The sequence below is a fragment of the Thunnus thynnus genome, chromosome 11, assembly GCF_963924715.1.
Source record: "Thunnus thynnus chromosome 11, fThuThy2.1, whole genome shotgun sequence".
Lineage (NCBI taxonomy): Eukaryota > Metazoa > Chordata > Actinopteri > Scombriformes > Scombridae > Thunnus > Thunnus thynnus.
This window is the reverse complement of record NC_089527.1, coordinates 2,274,095-2,301,467: the sequence shown is the minus strand read 5'-3', so window position 1 is coordinate 2,301,467 and position 27,373 is coordinate 2,274,095. Positions and strand designations below refer to the sequence as shown.

Genomic DNA, 27,373 nt, shown 5'->3' with positions numbered 1-27,373 from the left:
GGTTCAGAAGCAGGACTTTAGACTCTATCATTCTAAATGAACCTGTGGACTGACTGTTTTTGTTTTCCATCTAGATCCTCCCAGCGAGCCCAGAAACCTGCAAATTAACAAGATCAACAAAGACTTTGTCATCCTGTCGTGGGAGTGTCCCAGCAGCGATGGTGGCAGCCCCATCACTGGATACTGCATTGAGAAGAAGGAGAGGAACAGCCTGCTGTGGGTCAAAGCCAACGAGTCAGTAATCAGAGCCACCCAGTACACCTGCACTGGCCTGATTGAGGGCTTGGAGTACACCTTCAGGGTGTCGGCCCTCAACTTGGCCGGACAAGGCAAACCTTGCAAACAGACCGACATCATCACCGCCAGGACTGCTGTCGGTATGAAAACATTCTTCAGCTGATAATTGAATAACCATCTCACAATTTCAAAATGGTGTATTTGTTTTGGAAAGTTAAAAAAATAAATGCATGGGAAATTTAATTATCAGGCCAGTGACACCAACCAGGTTCACACTCTTGTACACTCAACCTCAACCTCATTCTTCTTTGTTCAGATGCCATGACTGAGTTTTCAAACCTTTGTTTCTTTCCATCCAGACCCACCAGGTAAACCTGAGCCCATGGATGTGACCAAACACTCTGTGTCATTGGTATGGAGCCGACCCAAGCATGATGGTGGCAGCAAGCTGATTGGCTATTACATGGAGTACGCAAAGCTTCCGGAGGAGAAGTGGAAGCGCTGCAACGCCAACTGCATGAACATCCAGACAGAAAGTTATGTGGTGACTGGCCTGGAAGAGGGGCAGCAGTATCAATTTAGAGTTATCGCCAAGACCGCTGTTAACATCAGCCTTCCATCCGAGTTGTCTGACCCGATTCCTGTCATTGCTGAGAATGGTACGATTCCACACACCAAGGAGCACTGTAACTGAGATTAAATGATTGATAAATAATCTTGATTATTTTGTCTCCTCTACCTTTGCAGTTCCTCCTCGTGTGGAGCTGGGCATCAACATGAAGAACCTGATTGTGTTGAAAGCTGGAGAAAATGTCTTCCTTGATGCTGAGGTGTTTGGGAAGCCCCTGCCCAAGGTGAGCTGGAAGAGAGACGGAGCACCTCTGGTCCTTGCGGAGGGAATGAAGATGACCCAAAAGAAACACATCCACATACTGGAGCTCTATGCCGTCACCAGGAAGGAATCTGGAGACTATTCTATCACTGCTGAGAACATCAACGGTAGCAAGTATGCTACTATCAAGGTCAAGGTTCTTGGTAAGTTAGTTGTACTATTATTTTATTGTTTTATTTGTTTCTCATCATTTTTCTTGTACAAATAAACAAACTATCTCCCTCTGTGTCCCCTGCAGACAAACCAGGCCCTCCAGCCTCAGTGAAAACTGCTAAGGTGTTTGCTGACCGTGTTAAGCTGCGGTGGGAACCTCCACTGGCAGATGGCGGCTCTGAGATCACCAACTACATCATCGAGAAGCGTGAGACCAGCAGGGCCAACTGGGCGCAGGTCACCTCTAACATTCATGGACACATCACTGACTGCTCAGTGGAGAAACTCATCGAGGGACACGAGTACCAGTTCAGAGTGAGCGCTGAGAACCAGTATGGTGTGGGAGACCCCGTCATGACTGACCCTGTCATGGTCAAGAACCCGTACGGTATGTTCAGAGTACTACACTAAGCATCTTAAGCTGCAGTTCCTTTAATTGTCACTAAGTATGAATTCTCAAAAACTCAGATTGTACTGTATTTAAAAATTCACAGATACTGCGGGAAAACATAGTTTTCCACAATAACTAATGACTACTTCAACTTTTTCAAACTTAAAATCATGTTATAGGTTGTTCATTGTTGGAAAAAATTTAAATGAAAAAAATAGTTGATGTATATTATAGTTGATGTGTTCGCTGTCTTAAATCAATAAAATGGAAAACAATTAGATTTGATTGATTATCAATCTCCAGTTTTCACTCTAGTATGAGCATTTACCATTTACGATGTGATATGGCCAAAGTGTTAATCATTCATCAATCCTGGTTTTAGTCATTTAAGTTAACCTTCCTAACTCACCATGTTTTTCAATATTTGATATATGTTTTGCCCCTTCATGAGATATGATATAATCAAACTCTGACCTTATCATTGTGGGAGATCATTATGACGTTGTCTTGTCCCTCAGACGTCCCCGGTCCCTGTGAGCCGCCTGTCATCACCAACATCACCAAGGACTCCATGACAGTCAGCTGGAAGGCGCCAGCCAATGATGGCAGGGCCACCATCCTTGGCTACATGTTGGAGAAACGCGAAGCCACTGAGCTGACCTGGGCTAAAGTCAACCGCCGGCCGGTCATCGACAGGACCCTCAAGGCTGCTCAGCTAACTGAGGGCTCAGAGTATGAGTTCAGAGTCATTGCCATGAACAAGGCCGGGCTGGGTAAACCCAGTGACGCATCCAACGCTGCGCTGGCTGTCGACCCAGTCTGTGAGTACCTGCTTTAAATTACACACGCAAAAGTGGAAGGACAAACTTAAAATGCTTCAGACAGGACTGCAACTAACAAAACTAACTAACAAAAATAATAACATCTATGTCAACGTGATTCTTCTCCAGATCCTCCCGGCCCACCTGCCTTCCCCAAGGTGGTGGACTCCACCAAGAGCTCCATAAGCCTTAGCTGGACCAAACCGGCATACGACGGTGGATGTGAAATCATTGGCTACCTGGTGGAGTATAAGCTAGCCGATGGAGAGAACTGGACCAAGTGCAATGTCCCCAAGAAACTCCAGGCCACCAAGTTCCTGGTGACTGGTCTGATGGACAACACTGAGTACCAGTTCAGAGTCACCGCTGTCAACAAGATTGGCTACAGTGACCCCAGTGAGGTCCCTGGAAACCACATGCCCAAGGACATCCTCAGTATGTTCCTCTACTGTTTATTATACCACTTCATTTAGTAAATAACCTCACATGAAGTCACGTGAATCAAGAATTTTACCTTTTAACACTACTGAGTGACTCAGTGCAGTACAAACATAATATGGATGGACATCACCAGATCATTGATGGAATCATTATTAATCTTAGGCTGGAAATCTACTTGCTTTTTAATCATGCGTTTGTGTTAGACAACTGGATGTGTCGTTATTGTAAATTGTTCACATACACGCCTATGTACTTTGCATGTTACTGGAGGATTCCACTAGAGGGCACAACTAAGGAGAACTAAGGATATATTTAGAAATTCTGGATTTGCGTGATGTAAAATCCACCAAAATACGCAAAACGCAGTTGGTTACAATCTGCATCCAATTAAATAACTCTAATGTTTTTTCAAAGAAGTAAAATTAAAAATGTACTTTTTTTTATTTAAATGTAGCTCACAGGGGCGGCTCAAAAGGTAGAAGAAGTTGTTTATTAATCGGAAAATCAGCGGTTCAATCCCCGGCTCCTCCAGTCAGCATGTCAAAGTGTCCATGGGCAATATACTGAGCCCCAAATTGCTCCTGAAGGAGCACGTCAGTGTGTGAGTGTGTGTGAATGAACGTTAGAACTCCTGATGAGCAGGTTGGCATCTTGTATGGCAGCATCTGCCATCAGTGTATGAATGTGTGTGTGAATGGGTGAATGTTTGCATATAGTGGAAAGTGCCATGGTGGTCGGAAGACTAGAAAGGAACTATATAAATGCAGCCTATTTAACATGTTAGTTTCTGTAAAAGGCCACATTATCATGACGAAACATCTGTAGAATTGAATGCCTATTCATGAGAAATCGAAAAAGAAAATTGCTGACTCTTGATGTATGGTAGCTGACAATTTAACTGGCTTAGCTCGCTAAAAAACATTAGTCAGACAACATGCTAGGAAAATACACAAGGTGGAGCATCTTCCTCATGCTCTATTGTAAAAGTCCAAATTGTAACAGTGATAAAGTGTTCTGAGGTGAAATGGTAGTGGAAAACAAATGGACCTGGTGGAAGGAACAGCATTTAGCATCTTGGAAATATTTGGTATTAGGTCAATGATTGTTTACTTATATCATGAAACTTTATCACTTAACAAAACAGCAAACATTTATTCACAGTATTGACCATTCTTAGTAAACTTGATTAATTTATGCTAGCTGTGTGCTAGCTATGGTAGCTTCTATGGTAACTTAAAAATGACACTGAATTGGTCATAGAAATTAAAATCCTCCTGTCAAAATTGACAAAGAAATAGCTATCCCTAATGAGTGATCCCTCTGTGTCTCCTTCAGTCGCTCCTGAAGCTGAGCTGGACGCCGACCTGAGAAAGGCGTTGGTTCTTAGAGTGGGTGTCACCATGAGGGTCTATGTTCCCCTGAGAGGACGCCCGGCGCCTAAAGTGACATGGACCAAGGTGGACGCCAACCTATCGGAGAGGCAGGGTGTGCTGATCAAGACGTCAGAGTGGGACACGCTGCTGATGGTTGAAGATGTTAACAGATATGATGCTGGCAAATACGTCTTGTCGCTCGAGAACAGCAGTGGCTCCAAGAGCTACACCATTGTTGTCAAGGTCCTTGGTAAGACTGTCTGTCAAAGACTGACAAGAACTTTCAGAAATATTGTATGAGAATATGTAAAATAGTATACAAAATCAGCTCAAGTTGGAAATTTTAAACTTTTTCACCCACAAGAAATTCCCACAATCATGAAAACATATTTGTATTCACATCATGTGTGTCTGACTGTGACCTATTTTGTATTTCAGTTTAGTTAACAGATGCTTTGAACAATAATGCTTCTCTCCCCAGATTCTCCTGGACCGCCTACAAACCTGATTGTCAAGGAGACCTCCAGAAACCATGCCTTCATCACCTGGGATGCCCCACTGATTGACGGTGGAGGCCCAGTCAAGAACTACATTGTGGAGAAGCGTCTGGCCGAGAGGAAGGCATGGACATGTGTGTCGGCAGCATGTCTGAAGCCGTCATTCAGGATCACCAACCTGGAGGCAGGACAAGCCTACTGCTTCAGAGTGCTGGCTGAAAACGCCTACGGCATCGGAGAGGGCTGTGAGACCCCTGGCAGCATCCGGGCCTCAGGTAGCTACATTATACTTGCAGAAATAATTTTATAATATAAACCAGAATCATCATCCAGGTTTATATTAACTTTGATGATGAAAGGGCTAACAACAGCTGATTGTTGTTTTGTGAATTAGAATAGACCCTTTTTTGTACAGCAGAGTATTTTAGAATAGAGTACAGTAGAGAGTATGAAGGGCATTATTTTCGAGTAGTTATTAGACTAGTAGTACTTTTATAATTTAGTGGTTAAATAAATCTCAGGCCAGAGTGTGATGTTATCAGGTGTACCCTCAGGTTGCTCATTGTTGAGTGATATTTAATTCAGACCTTGCATATTCTGCAGATTACTATATCTTTATTTGTTATTTTTCCATTTATTGATGGAAGTCCAAAAACTTTTCACACAGCGCTTCTTAAGTTATCAGGAGTGGTGATCTCCGTAGGTGCATCTGCATTGCTTTCTGCCATTTCTGATATTGTGAGGTTATGTTAACACGTTGAACATGAGATTGTGATTCAGAAAACGTTATTTTCAAGCATTTCATTTTCACATGCAGGTAGATCAAGGCAAGAAGGGAGAGATTCACTAGCGTTAGCCAACACATTTATATAAAGAAATATACATTTGAATAGTAATTTTGGCATTTGATTATTATAAATTTTTTTACTATTCCATTTATATTCAAATCCCAAGATTCGTTCCAACAACCCTAGCAGCTACTTCTCTGACTGCAACTGAACCAAAAAATAAAAAGGCAAACAAAACTGAAAACAGAGCTGGACCTAAGAGTAATGCTCCAGATTGGTGACCAAGACATGCCAAAGTCAGGAAAAAGCTACAAGAATAACACAAATCTGAGACAAAAGAAAACCCATCATGAGTCCTACAGTCTCGTCTATATTTAACACATCTGGTTTAATACAAACCACATGCTCAGTTTTGACCCACTCTTTCCCTCTTCAGAACAACCTGGTCCCGTGATGGACTTCAAAGCTAAGAAGATCACCAAGGACTCGATCACCCTGGGCTGGAAGAAGCCCGTCGGTGATGGCATCAGTCACGTCAGCGCCTACATCCTAGAGCAGAGTGAAGGCGAGGAGAAGTGGAAACAGATCATGAAGGGCAAGAATACCTCACACACTGTCAGCGAGCTCACCGAGGGCAAGGAGTACTTGTTCAGAGTCAAGGCACTCAACGAGTCTGGAGAGGGACCACCTACCGACCTTGCCGTTGTTGCCAAGGACCAGTTTGGTAAAAAAATACTGTCAGATTCCCATGTAGCTTAATCACTAATGTTGCTAGTTATAACTGCTTTTTTGCTAAAAAATGAAATGTATTATTTGTGTTGTATTTCCATCTATTTTCTGACGTGCCATTTCCTTCTGACTTCAGTGCTGCCTGACTGCAACTTGAGCAGCCTGCATGATGGTTGCTATGTGGTGAAGGAGGGCAGTACCACACGTATCAACATCCCCATCAGTGGTGTACCCTACCCCACTGCCACATGGAAGAAGGGTGATGTAGCCCTGGGAGACACCGGTCGGATGTGCGTGGAGGCGTCTCAGGGCATCACCACCCTGCTGATCAGGGACTGCCAGAGAGGAGACGCTGAAACCTACACCATCAATGTCAGAAACAGCGCTGGCTCCAAGGACTGCAAGTTCCAGCTCAAGGTGGTAGGCAAACCGGGCATCTGCACCGGACCTATCAAGTTTGACGAGATCACTGCAGACGGCATCACCCTGGAATGGGAGCCACCCAAAGATGATGGCGGTGCAGAGGTGTCCAACTACATTGTAGAAAAGAGGAGGACGACAGACAACAAGTGGGCCACAGTGGCTTCAGCAATTCAGAAGACCACCATGAGGGTGATCCGCCTCCACGATGGAGTGGAGTACATCTTCAGAGTATTCGCTGAGAACAAGTATGGGGTTGGAGAGTATCTGAGGTCAGATCCGGTCATCGCCCAGCATCCATTCAGTGAGTATCACCCTCCTAATTAATGTTAGTTCAAAAGCAATCACGTCTTTTATAGTCTCTTGTTAGTCTGTGTTTACTACTTTCACTTCACTGTTTCAGAAACAGTGGTACGCTCAAAATCTAAAATGTTAATGTTGTGAAGTCCATTACTGAGCCCTAAACATTTCTTAAAGATCCTCTGTATTAAGATCCCTATGTATTGAGAAATACTCTGTTTGGAACAATAATGCCTGATAAAAAAAGTATAACTACCATGTTAAAATCTTTAGAGAGGCATCTAAAAATATGCATATATATATATATCATCTCAGAAGTTTAACTACTGGACACAAGATGTCTTCTACTTCACTGCAAAGTCTGTTCTCAGTGTATACGCACTGGAGGCTTCAAGTTTCTACGCCAGACTTGTGTAAATTGCATATTGGTTCACAATTGGCTTCTAAACTAGTTGTAATGTCACAAATCATACTCATCGGCTCGCCCCCTAAAATCAGATTTTCAATGGGCAGAAACTTTCCACTTTCAGCTGATGAATGTGAAAACAGCCTTGTTTTGTCAAACTCTGGACATACATCATGCTGCACAATGAAGCCCAAACATTCAATCTGTTGAGGGGGACTTTATATCAATTCTCAAAAGTCAGTTAATAAGGTGAAATTATTTTACCTGCTCCCAAAAGAACATTTTTCAATAGTTTTCCAGACATTTTCCAGATTCTAGTGTAGTAGTCTTATTTTAAGATACTAATGGTCGTTTCTAGAATATTTCTAGTGAAATCATCTTTGTTTTGGCTATTTTTCCCCCAAAATTGAATACATAAGATTATTTTTATTCGTGAAGATGACATAAACATTGATCAGGCACTTTCAGACATGTAAAGATTTTATCCCCTTGACTCACTCTTGTGTGTTGCATCTGTTTATTACATTCTTTCCTAATCCCTCCATCACTCTGTCATTCTCTGCTGCCTCCAGATGTGCCTGGGGCACCTGCTCCTCCAGAGATTGCGAGCATCCGCCACGAGTCAGCCATCCTGACCTGGGCTGATCCAAAGGATACTGGTGGCTCCACAATTACTGGTAACTGATTGTGATGGATATCCATTTATAGCTAATCAGAAAGGAATAGCAAATAGCGATTAGCAGATGACCAACTGATTTTGTGTGCTCTCTAGGATATCATGTGGAGTTTAAGGAGAGGAACAGTCTGATGTGGAAACGAGCCAGTAAGACTCCTCTGAGAGTGAAGGAGTGCAGAGTCACTGGCCTGATAGAGGGACTAGAGTACGAGTTCAGGGTAATGGCCATGAACATGGCGGGCCTAGGAAAGGCGAGCAAGGCCACTGAGGGTGTGGTTGCCCTGGATCCTATTGGTGAGTTCACAGCTTTTGGAAATGTGTTTTCTGAACTCATGAAAAGATCATTCTTCTTTAGTTTACATTACAATCGGGTTAATTTTTTACATCTCATACTTGAATGAAAAATGCTGCTTTTAATAGCATTGGTTGTATTTTCGCTATGTTCTGTCAGATCCTCCTGGCAAGCCCGACGTGATCAATGTCACCAGGACCACAGTCACTCTGATGTGGACCGCTCCCAAGTATGACGGCGGCTACAAGCTGACTGGCTACATGGTGGAGAAGCTGGAGGCTGGCGGTAAGGCCTGGATGAAGGCCAACCATGTCAACATCCAAGATTGCGCCTTCACTGTCACCGACCTAACCGAAGGATCTCAGTATCAGTTCAGGATCAGGGCTAAGAACTCTGCTGGGGCTGTCAGTGTTCCTTCAGAGCCTACTGATCTTCTGACCTGCAAGGATGAGTACGGTAAGCTGATGTTACTGTAATACAAAATGAAGATGTACTTAGTTTTACATACATCAGGCCTTAAAAGTCAGAAATATTATCATAAATTTGAGTTTATAAGGTCTGTAGACTGTTATAATTTGCTTCTGTCTTCTGTGCAGAGCCTCCGACCATTACTATTGACCCAGACATGAAGGATGGTGTATCGGTCAGGGCAGGAGACACAATTGTGATCTCAGCCTCCAAGATTGTTGGCAAACCCCCACCCATTGTTGTCTGGTCCAAAGCAGGCCGTGAGTTCAAGACCTCTGACACTGTCACCATCACCAGCACTCCTACCTCCTCCACCTTGGCTATCAAGTATGCTAGTAGAAAGAACACAGGAGAGTACACCATCACTGCTAGCAACCCCTTCGGCATTAAGGAAGAACACGTAAAGGTCAAGGTCCTGGATATCCCCGGACCTCCAGGCCCTATTGAAGCTAGTAACATTTCAGCTGAGAAGTGTACTCTGACCTGGCTTCCACCAGAGGAGGACGGAGGCTGCTCCATCAAGTCCTACATGCTTGAGAAGAGAGAGACCGGCCGCCTGCAGTGGACCAAGATAGCAGAAAACATCGTAGACTCCAGATATGTAGTCCACAAACTGATCAAGGGCAATGAGTACATCTTCAGAGTGTCTGCTATAAACCAGTATGGCACTGGGGACTCAAGCCAGTCTGGTCCAGTCAAAATGGTTGACAGTTTCCGTAAGTTTAATTTAGTTTATACGCGTTTATCATGGCTCATCTTTTTCAGTTCTGTGTTTCTCATTGTCAGGTGAAATTTTTTGTAGTTAAGTTAATTATTACACTTAATTCATTACTGGATGCATGGAATCTTTTCAGAATAATGATTAGATGATTTCAAATCTCAGATTTTAAAGTGCAACTGACCATAATGTAATTATTTCCCTTTAGGTCCACCAGGCCCACCCTCAACCCCAGAGATTGAAAACATCAGCAGGAATGCTGTCACCATTTCATGGAAGAGACCAGTGCAGGATGGAGGAAGTGACATCAGAGGATATAGTGTACAGAGGAAGGAGAAGAAAGGAATGAGATGGGTGAGAGCCAGTAAGAGGACGGTCCCTGACCTGCGCTTCAAGGTGCAAGGCCTGAATGAGGGAGTAGAGTATGAGTTCAGAGTCACTGCTGAGAACAGAGCAGGATTTGGGGAGCCCAGTGAACCATCGCGCCCTGTGATGACCAAGGACATTGTGTGTAAGTAAAAATGGAGTTGTCTCAACAAGAAAGTTACATACACGTACATGGCAGAAAAATACACATAAAGTGTGGTCCTCATAAACTTTGTTTTTCTTGTTTATTAGATCCACCTGGTCCTCCATCCAACCCCAGAATTACAGACACCACAAAAACCTCAGCCACCTTCGCCTGGGGTCGACCCTTCTATGATGGTGGTCTCGAAGTAGAGGGCTACATTGTTGAGTACAAAAAGGAAGGGCATGATGACTGGGAGACGGAGACACAGTACACCCTGAAAGCTACTGAATATGTTATTGGTAAACTTCAAAAGGGAGGTAAATACCACTTCAGAGTCAGAGCTGTGAACTCTGAAGGAGTTGGCGAGCCTGCAGAGGTCGAGAAAGTGACTGAACTGGTGGACCAGGAGATGCTGCCAGACTTTGAGCTGGATGCTGAACTCAGGAGAACCCTGGTGGTCAGATCCCGTGCGTCAATCCGTATGTTTGTTCCCATCAGGGGCCGTCCTGTTCCTGAAGTAACCTGGACCAAAGATGACACCAATCTGAAAACACGTGCGCATATTGACACCACAGAATCTTACACACTATTGGTGATTCCTGACTGCACCAGATACGATGCTGGAAAGTACCACCTTTGTCTGGAGAATGTTGCTGGAAAGAAGACTGGCTTTGTTAATGTAAGAGTTCTGGACACGCCAGGACCTCCAGTTAACCTCAAACCTAGAGAGATCACTAAAAAGGGCATTACCCTCCAGTGGGAAATCCCTATCATCGACGGTGGTTCTAAGATTCACAACTACATTATCGAAAAGAGAGAGGCCACCAAGAAGGCCTACACAGTCCTTAGCACCACATGGCAGAAGTGTTCTTTCAAGATCCCTGACCTTGAGGAGGGAGCGTACTACTACTTCCGTGTCTCTGCTGAGAATGACCTGGGTGTAGGTGAGCCTGCTGAAACCCCTGAGCCGATCAGGGTGTCCCAAGCCCCCTCTGCCCCCGAGAACTTGTATGTCACAGATGTGACTGCTGACACTGCCAGCTTGGCCTGGGCCAAGCCCCTGCATGATGGTGGCACCTTGATCACAGGATATGTCATTGAGGCCCAGAAGAAGGACACTGACCAGTGGGTCCATGTGGCCACCATCAAGGCTCTGGACTACACTGTCACAGATCTGATTGAGGGTGCAGAATATACTTTCCGCATAATGGCAGTCAATGCATCAGGCAGGAGCGACCCCCGTGAGAGCAGGCCTGCTATTATCAAAGAGCAAACCTCCGCCCCAACCTTTGACCTACGTGGAGTCTACCAGAAGACGGTCATCGCCAAGGCTGGAGACCGTGTTAAGGTGGAGATTCCAGTGCTAGGCAAACCCAGACCTGTGGTTTCCTGGAAGAAAGGAGACACAGTGCTGAAGGAGACACAGAGAATCAACGTTGAAACCACACCAACATCAACCATCCTCAATATCAGTGAGATTAAGAGGACTGATGGAGGCCAGTATTCCATGACTGGAAAGAACATGCTGGGTACACTGACTGAGACAATAACAGTCTTGGTCCACGATATTCCAGGGCCTCCTACAGGTCCAATTAAGCTGGATGAGGTCTCATGTGATTATGTTCTCATGTCCTGGGAGGCACCAGAGAATGATGGAGGCGTTCCCATCAACAACTATATTGTTGAGATGCGGGAGACCACTGGTACTTCCTGGGTGGAGTTGGCAGCCACAGTGATCCGCACCACATTCAAGGCAGCCCGGCTCAACACTGGAACTGGATATCAGTTCCGAGTCAAGGCTCAGAACAGATACGGCATTGGACCTTCCATTATCTCTGAACCAGTGATAGCTGCCTATCCATTTGATGTGCCAGGGCAACCAGGCACTCCTGTGGTCACATCTTTCAACAAGGATGCTATGACCCTGAGTTGGCATGAGCCATCCTCTGATGGTGGCAGTGCAATCTTGGGTTATCATGTGGAGAGAAAAGAGAAAAATAGCATTCTTTGGCAGAGGATCAGCAAAGCTCTTGTTGTTGGAAATATCTTCAAATCGACAGGACTTGTTGATGGAATCCAATATGAACATCGCGTTATTGCTGAAAACTTGGCCGGTCTCAGCAAACCAAGCAAACCCTCTGAGACTATGTATGCTTTGGATCCAGTTGATCCACCAGGCAGGCCTGTGGCACTGAATATCACTAGACATGAAGTGACAGTTTCATGGACCAAACCAGAGGGGGATGGTGGATTTTCCATCACTGGATACACAGTGGAGAGGAGAGAGCTGCCCAATGGACGGTGGCTCAAAGCCAACTTCAACAACATTCTAGAGACCATTTACACAGTCAGTGGTCTGACTGAAGATGCCACTTATGAATTCCGTGTGTTCGCTAGAAACTCAGCTGGTGCTGTAAGTGCATCATCCCAGCCATCAGAAGCAATCACGTGCAGAGATGACATTGAAGAGCCCAAGCTTGATGTTGATGCATCTTATAGCAGCAATGTTGTTGTCATGGCAGGAGAGGTGTTCACACTGGAGGCCAGTGTGACTGGCAGGCCAATCCCATCTCTGGTATGGACCAAGGAAGGAAAGGAGCTTCAGGATACAGCCAAGTTAGAAATAAAGACATCTGACTTCCACACAACTCTGAAAAACAAAGACTCCCTGAGGAGGGATGGTGGTGTTTTTACTCTGACTGCCAGCAACCCTGGTGGCTTTGCCAAGTTCACATACACTGTCAAGGTTCTTGACAGACCTGGACCACCAGACTCACTTACTGTTACTGGCATTGCTGCTGAGAAATGTGTTCTCAACTGGCTGCATCCAACACATGATGGCGGTGCCAAGATTGAGTACTTCATCATTCAAAGGCGTGAGACCAGCAGGTTGGCATGGACAAATGTTGCCACAGACCTTCAAGCAAACAGGTTCAAGGTCACTAAGCTTTTGAAGGGTAATGAGTATGTCTTCAGAGTCATGGCTGTTAACAAGTATGGTGTAGGTGAGCCCCTGGAGACTGAACCTGTCATCTGTGCCAACCCATATGTCCCTAGTGACCCTCCACAGCAGCCTGAGGTCACCACCATTACAAAGGACTCCATGGTCGTCTGCTGGGAACGCCCTGAACATGATGGAGGCAGCAGAATCAACACCTACATAATTGAGAGAAGGGATAAGACTGGCCTGCGCTGGGTGAAGTGCAACAAGAGGACTGTAACTGACCTGCGATTCAAGGCCTCTGGCCTCACACCAGGACATGAGTATGAATTCAGAGTCCTTGCAGAGAACAATGCTGGTCTAAGCCAGCCTAGTCCTTCCAGTCCATTCTACAAAGCGATAGACACCATCTTCCAGCCTGGACCTCCTGGGAACCCCAGAGTGCTGGACACAACCAAGTCCTCCATCACCCTTGCTTGGAACAAGCCTGTCTATGATGGTGGTTCTGAAATCACTGGCTACATTGTGGAAACCTGTTTGCCTGAGGAGGATGAATGGACAATTCACACTCCCAAGAAGGGATGGACAGCCACCTCCTTCACTATCACCGGTCTGAAGGACAACCAACAGTACAAGATCAACATCTGTGCCACTAACTGTGAAGGTGTGGGAGAGCCTGCTGCTGTCCCTGGTACCCCCAAGGCTGAGGACAGGCTTCTTCCTCCAGAAGTTGAACTTGGAGCAGAACTGCGCAAAATTGTCTGCATCAGAGCCTGCGGCACACTAAGACTCTTTGTCCCTATCAAGGGCAGACCAGCACCTGAAGTAAAATGGTCAAGAGAGCATGGAGAATCCCTGGACAAAGCTAACATTGAAATCACCCCCTCATTCACTACTCTTCAGATAGAGAATGTTGACAGGTTTGATGGAGGTAAATACTTAGTGTCTGTAGAAAATGCCTCAGGAAGCAAGACAGCCTTTGTTAATGTCAGGGTGCTAGATACTCCTGGAGCACCTCAAAACCTGATCATCAAGGAGGTCACTAGAGATTCAGTTTCCCTTGTTTGGGATGCACCTATCATTGATGGTGGCTCCAGAGTGCGCAACTACATTGTGGAGAAGCGTGAATCAACCAGAAAAGCCTACTCAACTGTTTGTGCTCAGTGCCACAAGTCGAGTTGGAAAGTTGGAGACTTGGAGGAAGGAAAGATGTACTTCTTCAGAATCCTGGCTGAGAACGAATATGGAATTGGCCTCCCAGTAGAGACTGTTGAACCAATCAAAGCTTCAGAGAAGCCTCTACCACCAGGAAAAGTGTCCCTCCATGAAGTCACCAGCACCACTGTTAAATTAACTTGGGAAAAGCCTGACTATGATGGCGGCAGCAGAATCACAGGCTATATTGTTGAGATGCAGGGTAAAGGGAGTGAGAAGTGGACTGTGGTCATGGTGGTGAAGACCAATGAGGCTCTTGTAACTGGCCTTACCCAGGGAGAGGAGTACATGTTCCGTATCTCAGCTACCAATGAAAAGGGAGTTAGTGACCCACGTCCTCTGAGTATGCCTGTGGTTGCTAAAGACCTGGTCATCCCACCGGCTTTCAAATTGGTTTTCAGTACATTTAGTGCGCTAGCAGGAGACGATCTGAAGATAGACGTACCATACACTGCCTATCCAAAAGCGACAGTAACTTGGCTCAAAGATGGTGTTGTTCTCAAGGAGACAACAAGAGTTAATGCTGAAGCCACAGACAAAATACTTCACCTGGTCATTAAGGAGGCTTGCAGAGATGATGTCGGTACATACACTATCAAACTGACCAACACAGCCGGAGAGGCATCTACAGACATCAGTGTTGTTGTTCTAGATAAGCCTGGTCCTCCAACCGGCCCCATTAAGCTAGATGAGGTCACTGCTGACAGTGTGACTCTGTTCTGGAATCCTCCAGAGTATGATGGTGGTTGCGCCATCAACAATTACATTGTTGAAAAGAGAGACACATCTACCACTAACTGGCAGATTGTGTCAGCTACAGTGGCCAGAACCACTATCAAGGCAGCCCGTCTGAAGACTGGATCTGAGTACCAGTTTAGGATTGCTGCAGAGAATAGATATGGCAAGTCCTCAGTCCTGCTCTCTGATTCCATTGTTGCCCAGTATCCATTTGAGGTACCCAGCTCACCACGTTCTGTTGTGGTCCAGTCAGCCACCAAGGAGAGCATGGTGGTTGTATGGGAGAAACCAAGCAATGATGGTGGAAGCAAGATCTTGGGCTACCACTTGGAGCTCAAAGAGAGAAACAGTATACTGTGGGTGAAACAGAACAAACAGCTCATCCCAGAGACCAGATTCAAGGTTGTTGGCCTTGAGGAAGGTATTGAATATGAATTCAGAGTCTATGCTGAGAACATTGTCGGCATCAGTAAAGCCAGCATATTGAGTGAAATGCAAGTGGCCAGAGATCCTTGTGACAAGCCAGGAAAACCAGAGGCTGTCATTGTGACCAGAAACCAAGTGACCCTTAGATGGACCAAACCTGAGTATGATGTCGGCATCAAGATTACAGGCTATGTGGTTGAGAAGAAAGAGGGAACTGGCCGCTGGATGAAGGCCAGTTTCACCAACATCATTGAGACTACATTTGTTGTCACAGGTCTTACTGAAGATCAGATATATGAGTTCCGTGTCATTGCCAGAAATGCAGCAGGTGTATTTAGCCAGCCTTCTGATTCTACTGGAGCCATCACTGCAAAAGATGAAGTGGAACCACCAAAGATTGACTTGGAGGCTAAGTATTCTCAGGTTGTGGTGGTAAATGCTGGAGATACATTCAGGCTTGAGGCTGCTATCTCTGGCAAACCTGTGCCCACAGTACACTGGATAAAGGAGGGCAAAGAGATTGCTGAAGCAGCACGCCTAGAGATCAAGAACACAGACTTTACTGCCTGTCTAGTTGTTAAAGAAGCCATCCGTGTTGATGGAGGCCAGTACACTTTACTAGTAAAAAATGTTGGAGGAGAGAAAACTGTTAACATTAATGTAAAGGTTCTGGACAGACCAGGTCCTCCTGAGGGCCCTATTTCCATCTATGGTGTCACCAGTGAGAAATGTTCCATTTCCTGGAAATCACCCTTGCAAGATGGAGGTAGCGATGTTTCCCATTATATTGTGGAGAGGAGGGAAACTAGCAGACTGGTTTGGACTGTAGTTGAATCCAAAGTTCAGACCCTGAACCTGAAGATCACCAAACTTCTTCCTGGTAATGAGTATATCTTCAGAGTGATTCCAGTCAACAAATATGGAGTTGGTGAGCCTCTGGAATCTGAGGCAATGATTGCCAAAAATCCATTTGTGACTTCTAAGCCACCAACGAATGTAGAAGTCTCCACCATCACCAAAGACTCCATGGTAGTTACCTGGGAAAGACCAAGTAATGATGGTGGCAGCCCCATCCAAGGCTATATTATTGAGAAGCGTGATAAGGATGGTGTGAGATGGACCAGGTGCAACAAGCGTACAGTGAGTGAGATCCGCTTTAGAGTTACAGGGCTCCTAGAAAACCACAGCTATGAATTTAGAGTTGCTGCAGAGAATGCTGCAGGCATTGGCACACCTAGCCCACCAACCACGTACTACAAAGCATTGGATCCTATCTTCAAACCAGGCCCACCAAACAATCCCAAGGTGGTAGATACATCAAGGTCCACTGTTTCCCTTACATGGGGTAAACCCATCTATGATGGAGGCTGTGAGATTCAGGCCTACATTGTTGAGGCATGTGATGGGGCATTTGATGAGTGGTTTATGTGCACTCCTCCCACTGGAATCACAAACACCAAGTTTACAGTGAAAAATCTTCTGGAGAAACATGAGTACCAATTCAGGGTGTGTGCCATTAACAAAGTTGGTGTGGGTGAGCATGCTGATGTTACAGGGAAAATTATTTTGGAAGAGAAGCTTGAGGCTCCTGATCTTGAGTTGGATGCTGATATGAGAAAGATGATCAACATTAGATCTGCAAGCACCCTTAGGCTGTTTGTTCCTGTGAGAGGTCGTCCAGCTCCTGAGCTGAAATGGGGCAAGGCTGATGGCGAAATTAAGGAGACCGCCCAGATTGACAATACGGGCAGCTATGCTTCACTTGTCATTGAGAATGTTGACAGATTTGATAGTGGCAAGTATACCCTAACAGCAGAGAATGCCAGTGGAGTGAAGTCTGTCTTCATCAGTGTCAGAGTCCTGGACTCACCTAGCCCTCCAGCTAACTTCATGGTGAAAGAAATTACCAAGAACTCTGTCACTCTCACATGGGAGCCTCCACTTCTTGATGGTGGCTCAAAGATTAAACATTACATTGTTGAGAAGCGTGAAAGCACCAGGAAGGTTTACTCTACCATCACCACCTGCAACAGGATGTCATGGAAAGTTGAACCTCTTCCAGAGAGTGGAATCTTCTTTTTCAGAGTCCTGGCTGAGAACGAATATGGTGTGGGTCTCCCTGCTAAAACCTTTGAACCAGTTAAGATATCTGAGAAGCCTCAGCCACCTGGTAAAGTCAGTGTTGTTGACGTTACTAGTAGCACTGTAACCCTCACTTGGGAGAAGCCTGTTCATGATGGTGGCAGTAGGATCAATCACTATGAAGTTGAACTGACGCCTAAGGACAGTGAAGCTTGGTCTTTGTGTGCTAGTGGGAAGGGGCTAGAGACAGTGGTGACAAACCTACTCAAGGGAGAAGAGTACCAGTTCAGAGTTGTTGCTGTCAATGACAAGGGCAAGAGTGACCCCAGACAACTGGTTCAATCAGTTGTGGCGAAGGACCTTGTGATTGAGCCTGCTGTTAGACCTAAAGTGAGCACCTACTCTGTCCAGGTGGGCCATGACCTCAAGATTGAGGTCCCAGTGGCTGGTCATCCAAAGCCAACCATCACCTGGACCAAGGATGGAGCTGCCCTCAAGCAGACCACCAGAGTCAATGTCACTGACTCAGCAAATCTCACCACTCTCACCATAAAGGATGCCACCAGAGAGGATGGAGGCATGTACAGCATAAACATTGCCAATGCCCTGGGATCTAAGGATGCAACTATTGAAGTGATCACCCTTGACAAGCCAGGCCCACCAACAGGCCCTGTGAAGTTGGAGGATATCAGTGCTGAGAGTATCACTCTTAGCTGGGAACCTCCTACGTATACAGGTGGCTGCCCAATCTCCAACTATGTGGTGGAGAAGAGAGACACAACCACAACAAATTGGACAGTCGTGTCTGCCACTGTGGCCAGAACCACACTAAAAGTAGCCAATCTGAAGACAGGTTCTGAATACCAATTCAGAATCTATGCTGAGAATAGATATGGAAAGAGTTATGCAATTGATTCAGAGCCTGTTGTGGCTCAGTATCCATTCCAGGAGCCTGGACCATCAGGAACACCATTTGTGTCTTCATACACTAAAGATTACATGGTGGTTGAGTGGCACAAACCCCCATCTGATGGAGGCAGCGCCATCTTGGGCTACCATTTGGAGAGGAAAGAGAAGAACAGTATCCTCTGGACCAAGATCAACAAAACTCTCATCCAAGACTGCAGGTTCAAATCCACTCCTCTTGAGGAAGGCATTGAGTATGAGTACAGAGTTTATGCTGAGAATATTGTTGGCATTGGAAAATGTAGCAAAGTCTCCGAGGTCTATGTGGCCCGTGACCCATGCGATCCTCCTGGCCGTCCTAAGGCGTTGATTGTGACCAGGCACTCAGTGACACTGAGGTGGAGTCCCCCAGAGTATGATGGTGGAAGCTTAGTTACTGGCTATGTAGTGGAGAAACGTGACCTCCCTGAAGGAAAGTGGATGAGGGCCAGCTTTGCAAACATCCTTGAATATGAATTCACAGTTACTGGCCTGAAAGAAGACAGTAAATATGACTTCAGGGTAATTGCAAGGAATGCAGCTGGTGCTGTCAGCAAGCCCTCTGAGAGCACAGGATCCATCACAGCTAAGGATGAAGTTGAACCTCCCAAGTGTGAGACAGATCCTATGTATAACCAGACCCTTGTTATCAATGCTGGAGAGACGTTCAGTCTGGAGGCCAATGTAGAAGGAAAGCCCATCCCCACAATTCAGTGGTTCAAGGGAGATGTTGAAGTTGAAAATTCAGCCAGAGCTGAGATTAAAAACACAGATTTTAAGGCTCTGCTCGTTGTGAAGGACGCCATAAGAGTGGATGGTGGACAGTACACACTGGTTCTGACTAATGTGGCTGGATCTACAACTGTCCCATTCAGTGTGAAGGTCCTGGACAGACCAGGCCCCTCGCAGGGACCTCTTACTGTCAGCAACGTCACTGAGGAGAAGTGTTCACTGTCATGGCTGCCACCTAAGCACGATGGAGGTAGTAGTGTTTCTCACTATATCATCCAGAAGAGAGAAACCAGCCGCCTGGCATGGACAGTGGTATCCAGTGACTGTGGAGCTACCATGTTTAAAGTTACCAAACTGTTGAAGGGTAATGAGTACATCTTCCGAATCATCGCCATCAATAAATATGGCGAAGGTGAGCCTCTCGAATCAGCACCAGTTATCATGAGAAATCCATTTGTTCCTCCTGGCTCACCTAAAGAGCTTGAGATCACCAACATTACCAGGGACTCCATGACTGTCTGTTGGAACCGCCCTGACACCAATGGAGGCAGTGAGATTGTTGGTTACATTGTTGAAAAGAGAGACAGAGCTGGAGTAAGGTGGACCAAGTCCAACAAACGCAGAGTGACAGACTTGCGTTTCAGAGTAACAGGACTGACCGAGGACCATGAATATGAGTTCAGGGTGTCTGCTGAGAATGTAGCTGGAGTGGGTCAGCCAAGCCCAGCTACCCCCTACCTCAAAGCCTGTGATCCCACCTTTGAACCAGGCTGTCCCACCAATGCCCATGTGGTCGACACTACCAAAGACTCCATCACTCTGGCCTGGCACAGGCCTATATATGATGGTGGTTGTAATATTCAAGGCTACGCTGTGGAAATAACCAAGGCTGATGAGGAGGAATGGACGATATGCACACCACCATCTGGAGTAAATGCCACCAGTTTTACCATCACTAAGTTGATTGAACACCAGGAATACAAAGTGCGCATCTGTGCCATAAACAAGCTGGGTGTTGGTGAGCCCACAGAGATCCAGGGAGTCGTGAAACCTATTGATAAGATTGATCCTCCAGAGATGATTCTGGATTCAGAGCTCAGGAAGGGAATAGTTGTCCGTGCAGGAGGCTCAATGAGAATCTGCATTCCATTCAAAGGCCGTCCTGCTCCTGAGATTAGCTGGGCCAAAGAGGATGGAGAAATGCCTAGTAAGGTTCAGATCGAGACTGGTGAAGATTATACACAGCTCTCCATTGACATCTGTGACAAGTATGATGCTGGAAAATATATCCTCAACTTGGAAAATAGTGCTGGCACCAAATCAGCCTTTGTCTCTGTCAGAGTTCTTGACACTCCAGGTGCCCCTTTGAACCTTATAGTAAAAGACATTAAGAGGGAAAGTGTCACTCTGACCTGGGAACCTCCTCTTATTGATGGTGGTGCAAGAATAAAGAATTACCTGGTTGAAAAGCGTGAGTCCACCAGGAAGGTTTACTCTAATGTAGACAACAAGTGCACAAAGACAAGTTACCGCATTACTGGCCTCACTGAGGGAACTATCTACTATTTCAGAGTCTTAGCTGAGAATGAATTTGGTGTGGGACAGCCAGCTGAGACAGAAGACGCAATTAAGGCTTCTGAGCCTCCTCTGTCTGTTGGTAAGGTCACTTTGACCGAAGTGACCAAAACCACTGCCTCACTCTCCTGGGAGAAGCCAATACACGATGGAGGCAGCAGGATCATAGGCTACCACATTGAGATGCAGCCTGTGGGTTCAGAGGAATGGGTGGTGGCCACTACAACCAAAACCTGTGAGGGCACTGTCACAGGTCTAAGCACAGGACATGAGTACCTTTTTAGAGTGTCAGCTTTCAATGAAAAGGGTAAAAGTGACCCCAGGGCTCTGGCTGCACCAGTCACTGCTAAAGATTTGACTATGGAGCCTAGATTCAAGATGTCATTCAACACTTACAGTTTGCAGCATGGTGAGGATCTGAAGATTGAGATTCCAGTCTTTGGACGCCCAGTTCCCAAGGTTGAATGGAAGAAGGATGGACAGGCTCTTAAGGAGACTACCAGATTAAATGTGTCCAGGACACCATCATCCACTAAGCTGTTTATCAAGGATACCTATAAGGAGGACTCTGGCAAATACACCATCACAGCCACCAGCACCATTGGAACAGCTACAGAGGAGCTTACTGTTATTATTCTTGATAAGCCTGGCCCACCCACTGGTCCTGTGAAGATTGAGGAAGTGAGCTCTAATTATGTCACTCTATCCTGGGAACCACCAGAGTATACTGGAGGCTGTCAAATCAACAACTACATTGTGGAGAAGAGAGACACCACTACAACAGCATGGCAGATTGTGTCTGCTACTATTGCCAGGACAACCATCAAAGTCAGCAAGTTGAAGACTGGAGTTGAATATCAGTTCAGAGTGTCTGCGGAGAATAGATATGGAAAGAGTTCTGCTATTGTGTCTCCTGCTGTCATTGCTCAGTATCCATTCAGTGAGCCTGCTGCCCCAGGAACACCAATTATTTCTGCTACAACCAAGGATAACATGGTAGTTGAGTGGAAACCTCCCACCAACAATGGAGGCAGCCCCATCCTGGGCTATCATCTGGAAAGGAAGGAGAAGAACAGCCTCATGTGGACTAAACTCAACAAACTTCTAATCCCAGAGGCACGTTTCAAGACCACAGAGCTGGAAGAAGGTATTGAGTATGAATTCAGAGTTTATGCTGAGAACATTGCTGGAATCAGCCCAGCTAGCAAGGTCTCTGAGAGCACAGTAGCCAGGGACCCCTGTGACCCACCAGGGACTCCTGAGGCTATTGAAATCACCAGAAACCATGTGACCCTCCAGTGGACCAGGCCCGAGTATGATGGAGGCAGTACAATCACTGGTTACATGATTGAAATAAGGAAGCACCCAGATACCCGATGGATGAAGGCCAGCTTCACCAGCGTCATTGATACTCAGTTCACAGTCACTGGTCTGACTGAGGATTGTGTTTATGAGTTCAGAATCATTGCCAGGAATGCAGCTGGCATCTCCAGCCGTCCTTCTCAGAGCACAGGAGAAATTACTGCCAGAGATGAAATTGAGGCTCCAGAAGCCACCATGGATTCTAAATTCAAGGATCTGACTGTTGTTCATGCAGGTGAGACATTTGTCATTGATGCTGACTACACTGGCAAGCCAATGCCTGAGGTCATTTGGTTGAAGGATGAAAAGGAGATTGACAAAGCCACACAAAGAATGGAGGTCAAGACCACACTTACACGTACCATCTTGACAGTGAAAGACTGCATCAGATTGGATGGTGGCCACTTTGTCCTCAAACTCGTCAATGTGGGGGGAGTCAAGATGATCCCAATTAATGTTAAAGTTCTGGATAGACCTGGTCCTCCAGATGGCCCACTAGAGGTCAAAGGGGTCACAGCTGAGAAGTGTTATCTGCATTGGAACCATCCCTCACATGATGGTGGAGCCGGCATCTCTCACTACATCATTGAGAGGAGAGAGACCAGTCGCTTGTCATGGACAATGGTGGAGCCCAAGATCCAGGCTATCAGCTACAAAATCACAAAACTGCTGCCTGGCAATGAATACATCTTCAGAGTCACTGCTGTGAATAAATATGGTGTTGGTGAGCCACTGGAATCTGAGCCTGTAATTGCTCGTAACCCCTTCACCCCTCCCAGTGCCCCCTCCACCCCAGAGGCCGGTGTTATCACCAGGAACTCCATTGTGCTCACCTGGGAGAGGCCAGAGGATAATGGAGGAGCTGAGATTGACGGATATATCCTTGAAAAACGTGATAAGGATGGCATCAGATGGAGTAAGTGCAACAAAAAGAGGCTGAATGACCTGAGATTCAGATGCACTGGTCTCACAGAGGGCCACTCTTATGAATTCAGGGTCTCAGCTGAAAATGCTGGTGGTGTGGGAAAGCCTAGCTCACCAACTCAATATATTAAGGCCTGTGATGCCACTTACCCACCAGGACCTCCAAATAACCCCAAAGTAACTGACCATTCCAGCACCACAGTCTCCCTGTCCTGGTCCAGGCCTATCTATGATGGCGGAGCAGTGATCAGTGGATATGTTGTTGAAATGAAGGAGGCAGCAGATGATGAGTGGGTAACTTGCACACCACCCACTGGTGTCCAGGCAACTCACTACACTGTAAAGAAACTGAAGGAGAATGCAGAGTACAACTTCCGCATCTGTGCTGTTAACTGTGAGGGAGTGGGTGAGCATGTGGACCTGCCTGGGTCTGTTATTGCTGCTGAGAAGCTGGAGGCTCCTGAAATTGAACTAGATGCTGATCTGAGAAAGATGGTCAATGTTCGTGCCACTGCTACCCTGCGTCTGTTTGTCACAATCAGAGGAAATCCTGAGCCTGAGGTCAGATGGTCAAAGGCAGATGGCACTCTCAATGAGCGTGCCCAAATTGAAGTTACAAGCTCATACACAATGTTGGTGATCGAGAATGTTGACAGATTTGACACTGGCAAATATGTGCTGACCCTTGAGAACCTCAGTGGCTCTAAATCAGCCTTCATCAACGTCAGAGTTCTGGACTCCCCCAGCGCTCCTACCAACCTAGAGGTTAAGGATGTGAAGAGAAGTTCTGTCTCTATCTCTTGGGAGCCTCCGCTTATTGATGGTGGGGCGAAGATATCACATTATATTGTGGAAAAGAGAGAGCAGAAGAGAATGGCTTTCACTAGTGTTTGTACCAACTGTGTGAGGAACTCTTACATTATCTCTGACCTGCAGGAGGGAGGCATGTACTATTTCCGTGTGCTGGCTGTGAATGAGCTGGGAGTAGGTCTTCCTGCCACCACAGATCAAGTCAAAGTTTCTGAGGCTCCTTTGCCTCCTGGTAAGATTGTAGTGGTTGATGTGACTCGTCACACTGTCACTCTTTCCTGGGAGAAACCTGACCATGATGGAGGCAGCAAGATCACAAAGTACATTGTGGAAATGCAGCCCAAGGGAGATGACAAATGGACTGTGTGCAGTGAGGTCAAAGCATTGGAAGCTACTATTGATGGACTCACAACTGGAGAGGAATACTCATTTAGGGTGATTGCTGTGAATGATAAGGGCAAGAGTGACGCCAAGCCTCTAGCTTCCCCTGTAGTGGTGAAGGACATAACAGTTGAGCCCATTATCAATCTGCTGTTCAACACATACAGTGTAAAAGCAGGAGATGACCTGAAGATTGATATTCCCTTCAAAGGCAGACCTCAGCCTGAGGTAGAGTGGAAGAAGGATGGCCATGTGCTAAAGCAGACTACCAGGGTCAATGTTCTCAATTCCAAGACCTCATCAATGGTTTTCATCAAGGATGCAACCAGGGAAGATGTAGGAAAATATGAAATTATTCTGACTAACACAGTTGGCACCAAGACAGCTGAGATCTCTGTTATAGTCCTGGACAAACCTGGCCCACCCAGCAACATCAAGGTGGATGAAGTGAGCGCTGACTTCATCTCTCTGTCTTGGGACCCTCCAACCTATGATGGTGGATGCCAGATAAACAACTATGTGGTGGAGAAGAGAGACACTACTACAACCACATGGCACATTGTCTCAGCCACAGTCGCCAGATCATCAATTAAGGTGTCTCGTCTTAATCAGGGAACAGAGTACCAGTTCCGTATTGCAGCTGAGAACCGTTATGGCAAGAGTCATGCTATTGATTCTTCACCCATTGTTGCTCAGTATCCCTTCGAGCCTCCGAGCGCCCCAACCAACCTCCAGGTTGCCCATGCCACCAAGTCTGGAATGCTCGTGGAGTGGGGAAAACCAGCCAGTGATGGTGGAAGCCCTGTGATAGGTTATCATATTGAGTGCAAGGAGCAAAGCAGCATCCTATGGACCAAAGTCAACAGAGGTCTTCTGGCTGAGAACCATTTTAAGATGACAGGTATTGAAGAAGGCCTGCTATATCAGTTCAGAGTCTATGCTGAGAATATGGCTGGCATTGGACCATGCACAAAGGCCAGTGACCCTGTTGCAGCAAGGGATCCATGTGATCCTCCACGTAACATTAGAGTCACCAACATTACAAGGACATCAGTTTCCCTCTTCTGGGAGAGGCCAGAGTATGATGGTGGAGCCAAGGTCACAGGCTACATTGTTGAACGTAAAGAACTTCCCAATGGCCGCTGGCTGAAATGCAACTTCACCAACCTGCAGGACACCTACTTTGATGTCACAGGCCTCACAGAGGATGTCCAATATGATTTCCATGTCATCGCTAAGAATTCTGCTGAGCTGTTGAGTGTTCCTTCAGAGAGCACTGGACCTGTCACAGTCAAAGATGATGTAGACCCCCCCACTATTATCCTAGAGGATAAGTTGAGACAGCTGGTTGTCATTAAAGCAGGAGACATCATTAGAATTGATGCTGAAATCACAGGCCGTCCACTGCCCGTGGTCTCATGGTCTAAGGACGGAAAGGATATTGAGGCCAAGGCCAGGTGTGAAATAATTTCCACCCACTTCACAACCACACTGATTGTCAGAGATGCTATCAGGAGGGACTCTGGCCAGTATGTTCTGACCCTGCACAATGTAGCAGGAACCAGGTCTGTGGCTATCAACTGTAAGGTTCTGGACAGGCCTGGACCTGCTTCAGGACCTTTGTCAGTGTCTGGCCTCACAGCAGAGAAATGCACCATAACCTGGGGACCCCCTCAGGAGAATGGTGGTGCTGAAATCATGCACTACATTGTGGAGAAGCGTGAGACCAGTCGCCTAGCCTGGACTCTTGTCTATGGTGACATGAAGGCCACCACCTGTAAAGTCACAAAGCTGCTCAAAGGAAATGAATACATCTTCAGAGTCAGGGGAGTCAACAAATATGGGGATGGTGAGGCCCTGGAGAGTGAGCCAACAACGGCCACAGATCCATTCACTGTCCCTGCTGCTCCGACCAATGTCCAGGTCACAGCAGTTACAAGTGAGGCAATGACCATCTGTTGGGAGAGACCAGTTTCTGATGGTGGCAGCAGTATTGCTAGTTATGTAATTGAAAAGAGAGAGAAGACCGGCCTTCGCTGGTGTCGTGTAAACAAGAAACCTGTTTATGACCTCAGAGTCAAAGCCTCACACCTTCGTGAGGGTGCTGAATATGAGTACAGAGTGTTTGCAGAGAATGCTGCTGGCCTCAGTGCTCCTAGCATTCCCTGCCCACTCACCAAGGCTGAAGATCCACAGTTCCTGCCTTCACCTCCTGCTAAGCCGAAGATCATCGACTCTACAAAGACCACAGTCACCCTCTCATGGAATAAACCACTCTTTGATGGTGGAGCACCTGTGACTGGTTACAGAGTAGAATACAGAAAGGTCTTAGATGATGAATGGATTGTTGGGGTCCATAACACCAAGAACACAGAGTTTACAGTGGTGGGATTGACCCCTGGGGCTGAATATGTGTTTGTTATCAAGTCTATCAACAAGATTGGAGTTAGTGAGCCTAGTGCTGAGTCAGACAATCAGGTGGCCAAAGAAAGAGAGGAGGAGCCAGTGTTTGACATTAGCAATGAAATGAGGAAAACTCTTATTGTGAAAGATGGTAGTTCATTCACCATGACTGTGCCCTTCAGAGGCAAACCCATCCCCAGTGTGGCGTGGACAAAACCTGATGTTGACTTAAGAGTCCGTGCTGTCATTGACACCACAGACACCTTCACTTCCATCACCTTAGAGAAAGCCAACCGCGATGACTCTGGCAAATACACTGTCACTTTGTCCAGTGTGGCTGGAACCTCATCCTTGACCCTCAATGTCAGAGTCCTAGACTCCCCCGGGCCTCCTGCCCATGTGGACGTTAAGGAAGTGACCAAGACTTCTGCTACTGTGCACTGGGACACTCCTGAGAATGAGGGCGGAGGACCAGTGAAGAACTACTTGGTTGATATCCGTGAAGCCAGCAAGAAAGGTTGGACCAGGTTGACTGACACATGCCACAGACTGACATACAAGGTGTCAGACCTGCAAGAGGGAGGAGTTTACTACTTCAGGGTGACAGGCGAGAATGAGTATGGTATTGGTGTTCCTGCTGAGACCAAGGATGGAACCAAGATCACAGGTAAGAAAGTCAATAACACCATAGATTATCATCCACATGTAAAAGATGATACCTGATTA

At 46.3% G+C, this 27,373-nt stretch overlaps 1 protein-coding gene across 1 annotated transcript in view; it reads left to right on the top strand.

The window, feature by feature from the left end:
• Window positions 1–27,373, top strand: part of ttn.2 (titin, tandem duplicate 2) — a 252,950-nt gene that overhangs the window by 194,107 nt on the left and 31,470 nt on the right. The window contains exons 198-213 of the mRNA XM_067602773.1: window positions 75–377; window positions 597–896; window positions 985–1,272; window positions 1,368–1,670; window positions 2,192–2,494; window positions 2,624–2,929; window positions 4,271–4,558; window positions 4,790–5,080; window positions 6,030–6,317; window positions 6,459–7,046; window positions 8,021–8,125; window positions 8,221–8,418; window positions 8,576–8,872; window positions 9,013–9,600; window positions 9,811–10,113; window positions 10,221–27,314. Of these exons, the coding sequence (XP_067458874.1) occupies window positions 75–377; window positions 597–896; window positions 985–1,272; window positions 1,368–1,670; window positions 2,192–2,494; window positions 2,624–2,929; window positions 4,271–4,558; window positions 4,790–5,080; window positions 6,030–6,317; window positions 6,459–7,046; window positions 8,021–8,125; window positions 8,221–8,418; window positions 8,576–8,872; window positions 9,013–9,600; window positions 9,811–10,113; window positions 10,221–27,314 (21,843 nt within the window). The remainder of the gene's footprint in view (window positions 1–74; window positions 378–596; window positions 897–984; window positions 1,273–1,367; window positions 1,671–2,191; window positions 2,495–2,623; window positions 2,930–4,270; window positions 4,559–4,789; window positions 5,081–6,029; window positions 6,318–6,458; window positions 7,047–8,020; window positions 8,126–8,220; window positions 8,419–8,575; window positions 8,873–9,012; window positions 9,601–9,810; window positions 10,114–10,220; window positions 27,315–27,373) is intronic.